At 36.9% G+C, this 12,307-nt stretch overlaps 1 protein-coding gene across 1 annotated transcript in view; it reads left to right on the plus strand.

Moving 5' to 3' along the window:
• The first annotated feature begins 4,088 nt into the window (after positions 1–4,088).
• The window catches only part of LOC120773612, a 138,558-nt gene continuing 130,339 nt past the window's right edge, over positions 4,089–12,307 (plus strand). The window contains exon 1 of the mRNA XM_040102649.1: positions 4,089–4,162. Coding sequence (XP_039958583.1) covers positions 4,089–4,162 — 74 coding nt within the window. The remainder of the gene's footprint in view (positions 4,163–12,307) is intronic.

Consider the following 12,307-nt stretch of genomic DNA (forward strand, 5'->3'; position numbering starts at 1 on the left):
CCACAATTAGGAATAACAACAAAAACAACCAACACTCTTGTAGCAACATATTTGACCCCTTTTCGCATCAAACTGCCAACATCATCCATTGGGAAATACCCAAACCGCAAGACGCAACGCAAAAGCACCAGAAGTATTCCCCAAACAGCGAAATTGCGGCTGCGTCGAGCAAAAAAAGTAAGAGAGAACAAGAAAAAGTTTGAATAAACAAAATTGAGATACCTACTTATAACTGGCTTAAAACCACAAAGCGCCTGATACGACGCCATGCAGAGACTTAGATGCTAGTCGCGAGATTACACACACACACACACACACACACAAACAAAGAGTTATTTATGCCGCGGCAAAAGTTGGCAGCAGCATTCAGAATTGAGTGCTTTACACTGCCACACATAAGTTTGTGGGGAAGCACTTATATTTGCTTGCGGCCAGCTACTCAGCTGCTCAGCTACCAGCTTGTCAGCTCTTTCCGTACAGCCACCCACTTTCTGTATTCAACACTTGTTTCTTTGATTTATTTCGCTATTTAATCGAGCTGAAAATGGTGAATGGGTTCGAGCAGCATCAGCTGTCTGCCGTACTGAGAACTAGTGTACGCCGAAGCTTACTTATGGTGGGGCTGCTGCTTATGGTGTGGCTTGTTGTTTGTGGCAGGTGCGCGGAAGTCAATTCAAAGTCATAGGGGACGGGTCTCCAAAATATTTCGCAATTATGCGCTCAATCAACTAAAGAAAGTTGAATTGACTTCCAGGAAGCATATCGAAAAATATGAAAAATAAATTAAAATCGCAATAACAACAAGAGCAAGGGCACTTGCAGTGTTGGATGAAAATATCGCATTTCCACATTGAAATTCAACATGTGTTGCACTTGCTGCTGAAATATTTTGATTTACAACTTTAATAAGCAAGAGAGTAAGCGTCTAATTTACATAAAGCGTTGCTTGCTTGCAAACAAACGTATTTGCGAAAGGTTGTTTGTTTAGAAATGAGCTGGGTTGAATTGTGTCAGCAAAGTTGATAAAATTTTGAAAAAAAAATTCTGTAAAAATTTTATTTTTGTTGTTGTTAAAATACATTTGCATAGTGAGTAAAATAGTTTTGTGTATAAAAATATTTCAAGTCAGCAAAAACGCTGATTTCGGCTGCAGCGAAGCTCTAATCTTAAAGCGATTACATGAATATACATACATATAACTAGATCTGATAATATAAAGGACCGTATCAAAAAAATTTTTCGGATATTTTAGTGTTGTTTTAGCCAATAATTTATGGCAAGTTTCATGAAGATATCTTGTCAAATAAAAACGTTTTTCATACAAGGAGTTGATTTTGATCGATCAGTTTGTATGGCAGCTATAAGATATAGTGATCCGATCTGAACAATTTTTTCGCAGATTATGTTATTACCTTAAGCAACAGTCTGTACTAAATTTCGTGAAGATATCTTGTCAAAGAAAAAAGTTTTTAATACAAGGAGTTGATTTTGATCGACCAATTTGTATGGAAGCTATATGCTAGAGTGGTCCGTTATAAGCGTTTCTGACAAATAAGCAGCTTCTTTGGGAAAAAACCACATCTGCAACATTTCGAATGTATATCTCAAAAATTCACGTATTTACACACAGTCATGGTTAAATCGAACTCCTTCTGAGTATGATAAACTTCGTAGCCAACTTGTTCAACCTGTTCAGGGTATAAAAAAATTTTAATTACAAAATTTAAAATTTTCCATGAACTACATACATTTATTCATATTTCGTAAAGATATGTCGACCTATGTATGAATGTAAGCATCTTTATAAAACATAGAAATAATATTTCCTCTGCCTTCAGCAAACAATTATTCTACACTGAAAAAAAAAAACAAAATTCATAAGAATGCAAATAAATTGCATTTTTTACGTTTTAATTGTTGCACTTATACACCTTTTTCATTCATTAAGCGTTTTTTATCGATAGCAAAACGAGCAAAAAAATGTTCATTGAAATAACACTTGTACCGTGGCCAAGGTCAGATCTGTAAGTGTGCGATTATGACCAATTAAAATGAATGACGCGCTTAATGCCAACAGCTTACATACAAATGATCATCAAACAGAATTGTAAACATATTAATGTACATAATATATGTATATAAAAATATGATATACCATATATATCACAATGATAACTTGTAAATTTTATAGTCTTCAGTCCGCGGAGCTTAAGATACATACATATGCACTTAAGTAGTATGTACATACATATATAAATTGTTTATTGTTACATATTTTCCTTCACTTTAAAGTCATAAAACATCTGAATACATACTAATTGCAAGAATAATAAGCCTAAAGTACAAATGGTTTGCTATAAAAACTAACGAAATAATGTTTGTCTTTACAAAATTTATCGTAAAACCTCAATTTTAGTATTGTAAAAATTACTGAAGCTCCAAATATGTTTTTGGAAATACAAATAAATATTAATATTTATTTTACGCTTGAAAGCTCAGTAAAGTGAGTAAATCTTCGTATTCTTTTTACTGGCATAGAATCGCTTACGCGATTATAGCCGAGTTAACCACAGCGCCAATCGTTCTGCCTCTTCACTGTTTGGCGCAAAGTGGAGTTAGGTTCTTCTATACCTGGTCTTTCCAACGGAGTGGAGGTCTTCCTCTTCCTCTGTCTATCCCGGCGGGAACCATTCGGACGACAGACCTAGCCAGCGTACCTGTACCTGTCGCATAACTCGTACAGCTCATCGTTCCATCGAATGCGATATTCACCGTTGCCAATGAGCAAAGGACCATAAATCTTTTGCAGAATCTTTCTCTCGAAAACTGGTTATGTCGAGTCATCAGGTGTTTTCATCGTCCAAGCCTCTGTAAATTATAGCAGGATAGGTATAATTAGTGACTTTTGGAGTTTGGGCTTTATTCGTCGAGAGAGGACTGTACTTCTCAAATACCTACTGAGTCCGAAATAGCACCTGTTAGCAAGCGTTATTCAGTGTTGGATTGCGAGTCTGACATTGTTGTTGCTGTTAATATTTATTCCAAGATCGAAGAAATTATCTACTTCATAGTTATGACTGTCAACAGTGACGTGGGAGCCAAGTCGACGACAGTTTGTTTGATGACAGGATATATTTCATCTTGCCTTCGTTCACAGGCCCATTTGCTTCCTTATCCAGCAGAACTAACGGCGTGAATGTTGAGACCAATGGTTGGCGTAGGTTGTGGGGTCTCCCTTTTTGTGGATTGGACAGAGCGCACCTAAATTATAATCTTCGGGTGTGCATTAGTCCGACCATATTGAGCAAAGAAGATAATACGTGCTCTTTATCAGTTCTTCGCCGTTCTTTGAATAGCTCGGTTGATAACCCATCGCCCCCGTCGCTTTGTTGTTCTTCAGGCGGGTAATTGTCATTTGAACTTCTTCATGGTCAGGCAATGGAACGTCTGCTCCATCGTCATCGATTGGGGAATCGGGTTCGCCTTCTCCTGATCTTATGTTTTTACTGCCATTCAGTACGCTGGAAAATAGTTCCCCCCACAATTTTTGTATGTTCTGGACATCATTGACAAGATCACCTCTGGAGGTTCTACAAGAACATGTTGCAGTCTTGAAATCTTCAGTTAATCGGAGCATCTTTTCGTAGAATTTTCGAGCATTACCCTTGTCGGTCAGTTTGTTAAGCGCTTCGGACTCAAACATTTCGGTCTCTCCTTTTGTTTGTCTGCGAATGCGTCTCGCTACCCTTTTTAACTCTTGGTATTTATCTACACGTGTTGTGGTCAATTGTAACGTTGCGAGGTAGGCAGTCTGCTTTCTCTCCACTGCGACATGGCACTCCTCATCGTACCAGCGAGATAGTGATCCGAGTCAATGTTAGGACCTCTAAGCGTACGCACGTCAAAAACACTGGAGATCTGTTTTGCGTCTATCACAGAATGATCGATCTGGTTAGTGGCTTTTCAATCCGGAGACAGCTAGGTAGCTTGATCAAGTTTTCTATGCTGGAATCCAAAGTTCTGCAGATAACTATATTTCGGGCCCCTTCGGAGTCGATCAGCCTCAACTCATTTGGGAATATGTTATCATGGAGGCTGAATTTACCGACCCTTGTGCCAACGATACCAAAGAGGATGGAGCCATGCGTAAAAATTCACGCAAGTGAGGAAAGTTTTCCGAGCGCCATTCACTTGGAAATGGCCAGAGAGGATTTTTTTAATTATAGCTTAAGCAGCTCACAACTTTTTCCTTTGAGGATATGTAAAGTCTACAATCTATGCGGACAATCCCGCTTCGATTCAGACCTTGAAGCAAAACATCAGGCATGTCATACGCCAGTTACCAGTCGAAATGCTCGAACGAATCATCGAAAAGACTGACTAAGGAATCTGATTTGAAGGAGAAAACTAAAATTGGGCAGTCCGGGACAATTTTGATCAGATGGTACCGAAAGTATGCGCTCAAAAAATTTTTGCTGCTTCTTTTTGTTTTCCCCAAACTATTGAAATTTGTTAGCCTAAGCACTTAATTTAATTTGACGTCTCGAACGACAATAGTTTTCTATGAGCTCATCTACACACATGTTAGGTGTATAGATTTGTGTATGTGTGTCTGTGTTTGTGGTCACTTCAATTAACAATGCAGCGTCATTGTTCCCACATCCGACTGCAGTAAGTGCACCCGATAAAACCTTTAAGATATATAAATATGTATATAGGTAGACATTTCAGAGCCGTATACATATTTATTTATTATATATCATATACATTAAATCTATATATGTATGTATGTATATGTATTGAATGTCGCCTGCTGCACTTTATTGCCTTTCTACTTTCTACTTTTCACTGTGTATTTATGTATTTTATATATTTTCATTGCCGTTCGATGGTTGTGGTTGTTGTTTTGGTTTTGTTATTGTAAACACTGTTATTGTGTACTGGCAATTATCGCTGCTGTCGCCACTCACGACCAACAATTTTCGCTTTTTGCCCTTTTACTTGCCGAGTGCTGACATTTGTCGCGGCCACATTGTGCAGTTGCAATTTAATGTTTCGCATTTTGTTGTCATTGCTGTTGTTGTTGGCATGAAGTTTTGCTTTGAAGCAACTGCTGTGGGGTTATCTTGCTGGGAGAAGTTCCAAAAGTCCCTGAAGAAGTTTTGCTAAACGATGTTGCTAACTTTGGTGTTGTTGTTATTTTTGTTTTCGTTGCTAGTTTTTTGTTACCGTTGTTATTTTTGTTGTCGTTTTTGCAATTATTTTTGTTGTTATTGCTGTTAGTATTATTTAGTTGTTCTTGTTGTTGTTCTTATTGTTTTGTTATTGTCGTTGTTACTATTGTTTTTGTTGTTGTTGTTATTACTTTTTTGTTTAATTTTGCTGTTATTATTATTTTTCGCGTTGTTAATTTTTCGTTGTTGTTGTTACTATTATTTTAGTTGTTGTTGTTACTATTATTTTGGTTGTTGTTGTTATTATTATTTTGTCCTTATTATAATTTTTTGCTGCTATTGCAATTTTTGTTGTTGTTGTTATTATTCCTTGCAGTCGCTCGTAAAGCATCGCACGTGTTGTATAGTCTGTCACTAATGGTGCAACCAATACGATTTACCTACTTTCTGTTATACGTCCTTGTTGTTGTTGCTGTTGTTAGTTTAGCCTTAAACACGCATTTATGCGGCGTTTTATAATAACTCAAATTCTTAGCGGTCATTTTAATGGATTTTTCGGTTTGCTATTTGATGTTTTGTTGTTATTTTTGTTGTTGTCAACGGCATTAAGATTTCTTCGTGTGGCTGTAGCTTGCCTCCAGCGCGCTGCCGTTTGTTGTACATTTTATCAATGCTCATTGTTTTTGTTGTAATTTGTTGTTGTTGCTCAGCAATGATTACTGTCATTTAATTTGATTGCATTGCCGGTGGTTTGCCGTTCGTCAATTTCGTCGTTTCATCGCAGGTGTTGCATTGCTGATGCTGCCTCCCCTGCCTCGGCTGCCGTTGTTGCCGCTAGTGCCTACTTGTGCTTCTGGCGCCGCATGCGTTTGCTGTTGGCGTTGTAGCTTCCACAGCTGCGGTTGATGTAGCGCTCGTTGTTGTGGTGACCGTGTTTATTGTTGTTGTTGTTCTTGTCATGATTATCATTGCTCTGCAGCTTTTGCCATTCACTTTTCATTGCTGATTGATTAATCGTATGCATGTTTGTGCGTGTGTGCTTATGTATACGCGTGTGTGTGAGTGTTCGTGGCTTGTTTTCATGGCATGTTTTCACTTGCTTCACACGTTGCATATCCATCAAAGCCTGCCAACGCTGTGTCTGTGTGCGCACATCATCGCAGCGCTCAACCTCACAGCCGTCAGCCATTATCAACATCCGTCGTTTGTGCCACTTTTTGCAATGAAATTCGACTCGCACACCACACATTCCCTGCGAATTCATTTAGCGATCACTCAGCCGCTGTGCAACACCCAACACACAGTAGCTGTCAATACTCGGATAACGGCGACTGTCATGCGGTGAAGAGAGCTTTAAAATCTCATTGACTTAGTTTTCTTCTTTTTGATGAAAATCATAATCGCACAAGTTCAGTGGGTAATTCAGGGCCACCATATAGAGGGATCCTGTAATTTTGCTTGCTATATTAAGTAGAGCTGAAAGAAGTCCTTCTTCAACTTGTTCTATCAAATTTAGAGATATTTTTATTCAATAGATTTCATAATAACACTCTCAGACCTAACGCTTTTAGGTTCGAAATAATTCTAACTGTCACTCCGTCTGGAATATATGAAAGTTCATAAATCGTTTGCTCGCTCACGTCTACCATATTTCTCAGTGCATTTTTCAACTGAGATTAAACATTTATTGAAAGTTCTTCTTCTTCTTAAATGACGTAGACACCGCTTACGCGATTATAGCCGAGTTAACAACCGCGCGCCAGTCGTTTCTTCTTTTTGCTACGTGGCGAAAATTGGTAATTCCAAGCGAAGCCAGGTCTTCTCCACTTGGTCCTTCCAACGGAGTGAAAGTCTTCCTCTTCCTCTGCTTCCCCCGGCGGGTACTGCGTCGAATACTTTCAGAGCTGGAGTGTTTTCATCCATCCGGACAACATGACCTAGCCAGCGTAGCCGCTGTCTTTTAATTCGTGTCGTCGTCGTATATCTCGTATCAGCGTTCCATCGAAAGCGATATTCACCGTGACCAACGCGCAAAGGACCATAAATCTTTCGCAGAACTTTTCGCTCGAAAACTCGCAACGTCGACTCATCCGTTGTTGACATCGTCCAAGCCTCTGCACCATATAGCAGGACGGGAATTATGAGTGATTTATAGAGTTTGGTTTTTGTTTGTCGAGAGAGGTCTTTGCTTCTAAATTGGCTACTCAGTCCGAAGTAGCACTTGTTGGCAAGAGTTATTCTGCGTTGGATTTCTAGGCTGACATTGTTGGTGGTGTTTACGCTGGTTCCAAGATAGACGAAATTATCTACGACTTCAAAGTTATGCCTGTCAACAGAGACGTGATGACAGGAGATATTTCGTCTTGCCCTCGTTCACTGCCAGACCCATTTCTTTTGCTTCCTTGTCCAGCCTGGAGAAAGCAGAACTAACGGCGGGTGTTGAGGCCGATGATATCAATATCATCGGCATACGCCAGGAGTTGTACACTCTTATAGAAGGTGGTACCTTCTCTATTTAGTTCTGCAGCTCGAACTATTTTTTTTGCGAAAGTTACGAAAAGATAATTTGAAGAAAATCAAATTTAGTGGGTCTTTGTCTTTGTTGGTGTTGTTTTTGATTACAAAAAAAGTCTACTTAACCCATTGTGGTTAATGTTTTGGGTATGAAGCACTTAGATTCTTACCAAAAGATCTGAATCTCGGCGAAACGGTAAACACCAAAATTCGCTAAAAGCTCTGAAGACCATCCCAGCCGATTCTTATAACAAGTGTTTGAAAATTGGATTAATCGTTTATTAGCCAAGAGTCTTTTTTGAAGGCGATATTAAGGATTTGTATTAAGATACATGAAAATTTCAATTCGAATCGAAGTTGATCAAGTTCATAAAAAATATTCGTTTTTAAGGTTATGTTTAAGCACCATGTTATGCCTTAAACGTTTCAAGGCTTTCTGATGTTCGATAACATTTCTATAATATTTGAGCAATGTATCGTTCCTGTTCTTTAAAAGGTTCCACTTCCTCTGAACGAAAACAATCGGGTTTCCGAATTTTTTTTCTATTGAAAACACTATTTTTTATGTCAGCTTTCGCTCAGACTACCATCGGTACCGTTCACCTGTAATTTCTTGGAATAATTCTGAAATTCGAATTGTTAACATTTTTAGAAATTAAAAAGTGGTTTTAATTATTAAATCCGTCAACGATATCCCGATAAATTTATTGTATATGCTTTGAAGTAACAATGAATCCGAGACTTTGGTACTTTTATAGCCTTTTCACACAGCCAAATTAATTTAGTGCATTAAGAATAAGATTGAGGAACCAGTTTTTGCCTTTCGCACAACCGGCTACTCGATTGAAGATAGGCTTGATTAAGAATAAGCTGTTATGCTTGCTTGTGTTCTTGTATTTTTTTATGATTAAAATTTATCAGCTGATTGCTATGCACACAACCAAATTTACAGCATGGACACAAACCGGTAGAGTTAGACATAATCAAATTTGCAGTATAGACAACAATCCTTCGTGTTGCATTCCAGTTTAACTCGACTTCAATTCGATTAAGAATTAATGTAGTAAAAAAGATTTTGATTTTGTGTAGTAAATAGATCTAAATAAGCGCTTTAATCGAGCGAAGTGCGGTTAATTGATCAATTAACTCCCGTGCGAAACGTCTATTAAGCAGTTAGGAATAGTCTCTCACGTTTAGCCCAGGGTAGATAATTTTTGAAAACAAAAAGATCATGTTACTTTTAAAATAATCGAAAACGAAAGATAAAATAACAGAGATTAAGTGAAAAATAATTTACGGGCGTTCTGAGGTCGTGAAAAGGAAGGGGAGGGGTTTGGTTGAATTTTTATAGGTTAAGAATGGTTTTTTTAGATTTCCAGCAAAACATTTGCTATAAAAAATAATTGTAACGCAATGCTATATGTAAAGAAAAGGTATATGCTTAAGTTTTGAATATGAACTTTTCCGCATAACCTTCAAATTTATTTTCGAAATTCATAAAACCTAGATTTTGGGTTTTTGGTTTTTGTCTTAAAAAAATAAATTTTTTCTTTCACGAAATTTAATGGAAACTTACCTTCTTATGTCCCAAACATACAATTTTAAATACCAAATTCTCAAATAAAAATTTCAGATTTTTTTTTTAACTTCAGTAGATTTTATTTGGTATGGTTGAATCTCTATTTTGATATTATATCACGCTCTTATGATTACAGTTACTTTGATTTGTTGGGTGTAGAAAGATTATGAATTTATACTCAAATGCATATACGTACATACATATACATATGTATATAAAGTACATATCGTCACCTGAAATGCAAAATAACGTATCATCAAAAAATTCGAAATTGAGTGTCTTATTGATTAAGATTCACTACTTCAAATTGCATAAATAATATTACATATGTCCAACATTTTCAGGTTCTGCGCTCAGATATAAACCATTTTTAACCGATATTAATAGTTTTTTTTCACTCATGTTCCATTTAATTTCGTGTTTCATTCATGTCACTGTAAATTTCCGAAAATGTTGTTACCTTATTTTGCATTTCAGGTGACGATATGTATGTCTACGCATGCAAGATATATTATATGTGAATGTGCGTTAGGCAACCGGCACTCGTATTTGACTTTGCACATTACACGTGTCCAATATCTGGCGCTTGAGGCCACTTGCAGCCTTTCAGCTTACTTTTGCATGTAAATATGTGCATTTATACTGATACATATGTATATAACATATAGGTACTATATCACTTTCGCATGTGGATACAAATCCAAATTTGATTTTCTTTTATTATACGAATATTGGCAAATATCAGCACTTAGTTATGTGGGTGTGTGTGTATAGCAGAAACTATATTGAAATCCCCATAGAATTCACTTATGCGATACAAAGTGATATCAAGTGTACGTTTGCATATTTATTTATTCATTTATTTATTGGTTATTTTGCAGATTAGAAGAATTTATTTACTCTTCAAAGATTCAACTCAAAATAAATATTCAATATGTTACGTATACCGTAGGGACATTTTGTTTATACAACAAGAGAAAGCAAACAATTTTCATCGAATCTTCCAAAGCAAATATAAAATTTTCTAATGAATATATCTACATTTCTTCTTTTAGTTTTAAATTATTAATTAAGTTTGTTATTTTTAAAAGTGTTCAATACTTAGCACTTAAGAAAAGCAATCAATTGCGTGTTATTTTTCTTTCTTTGTGCGATAAATTCAGAAATTTCGTTGCCAATAAAATAATTTACCTGCCATTTTATAGAAAAAATGCTCAGGTTTGAAATAACATAGTAATAAATAAAAAAAATTAATTGCTTTATGTCATCATTTTGTATTCCAAGAAGAAAACTATGAAACTAGTCATCAATGTTACTTGGTATCATCAATGGAGATCACCCGAAGCCATTATACCAACTGATCAAAATTGAACCGGACTAACAAAAAATTACATTTTCACTTATTTTAAAACAAATCATTATCGATTTTTATGCTATGGTTAGGCATGAAGTTCAGTTATGTGCCACACTCATGGAGGGAGGCTAGGGTAGTTTTCATACCGAAGGCAGGTAGACACAACCCAACCTACTCGAAAGAGTTTAGGCCTATAGGGTCCCCACGTTATGATACACTGACTGAGATATCGATAGTGAGACCACAAAGTCTGTTGAAATTCGCGCAAGCGCAGGCTTCTTAAAGGATGAATATTTCTCATGCATCTAGTAACTGAAATCTGTTTGGTATCGCGCATTTTTTCTTCAACTTTTAAGAAGTTTTCGTCATTAACAGAGGAGAATGGACAGCTTGTATTATTCAAGTTGTCCATGACTTCACGACCTTCACTGAACGTAAAAATTACGTTGTAAACAAACAGCTGTCAAGCACATACTTTTTGACGTTTGGATATCAATTTTCACACGAGCTTAAAGTGATTCCTCCAATCTAGGAAGAAATTCTTGCATATTGTTTTAGATAATTTTCATATATAAAGGATTCTACAATACGGCTTACCTTCTTTTAAGTGAAATGATAGAACAAAATTTACAATAATAACAACAATCATTGGCTGACGCGACGGTCCCATGTCTCACATTAAGTCAGTAGGAAAGGGGAGTACTGTTATATACTTTTGAATTTCGATGCAATGAAGAGTTTGTTTCCAGCGCATGTCTAAAAGAAGTAGAAACAACAAAAAACACAAATGATTCTGAATATGACGGTTAACAAAATAGGGTTGATATAGATAGCTAACTCTCGAAAGGTATCAGAGAAACCTGTTCGATAAATTGTTCACAGAAGTTGGATGAGCGAAAGTTTTGGGAAAAGTATGTGCTGCTCAGGTTAATTCTCCAACAGTTCATCGTGCCATTGGTTAATGAAATCAATCGTAAAAGTTCTAAGAATTGGGGTTCGATGACAATATTCGCATCGGACAACTTCTCTTGTTCTAAAACCTCAACAGAAAAGAATAGCTGAGATTTAGGATTAAAAAATTTGTATTAAATCAATGATTCGCTGTTACGGTGGTCAGACTCTGTGGCCTCACTATTGATACCTCCTCCAGTGTATCATACCGTGGAGACCTCAGATGCTTACATAGAAGTCTTGCCAATGCGAGACAAGTACACAGGAGATACTCCATTGTTTCGCTGGTGCCTTACTCTAGACACTTCCTGCATTCTTCTCGATCTGTCAGCCTCATTTTGCTGGCGTGCGTCGTCACTAGAAAATGCTCAGTTGATATTCCGATTATGTTCCAGTTCTGCACCTAGGTAGCTCGTTCAATCGGATATTGACTTTCTTTACAATTCTTCTGTCCAGATCAACGTTAGAAATTGTATTAGAGGCTAGCTCCGTGGCTTTCGCAATAGCAAAGACCTCAACGTGAAATATACTCCAGTGGTTCGGTAACTTTAAATGCTGCCTTGTGCCTAATTCTGGACAGTATATTCCCGCACCAACTCCCTCGTTCATTTTCGAGCCATCCGTATATGTAGATGTTTAGATTGTTTACGCCAAACATCTTTTCTAAGCTTATTTTGAACTTTCTTTCCCATTTGAAAAGTGAGATCATGTAGTCGGTGTTTGCCCAACCGCCAT

Source organism: Bactrocera tryoni, chromosome 1 (genome assembly GCF_016617805.1).
Source record: "Bactrocera tryoni isolate S06 chromosome 1, CSIRO_BtryS06_freeze2, whole genome shotgun sequence".
Lineage (NCBI taxonomy): Eukaryota > Metazoa > Arthropoda > Insecta > Diptera > Tephritidae > Bactrocera > Bactrocera tryoni.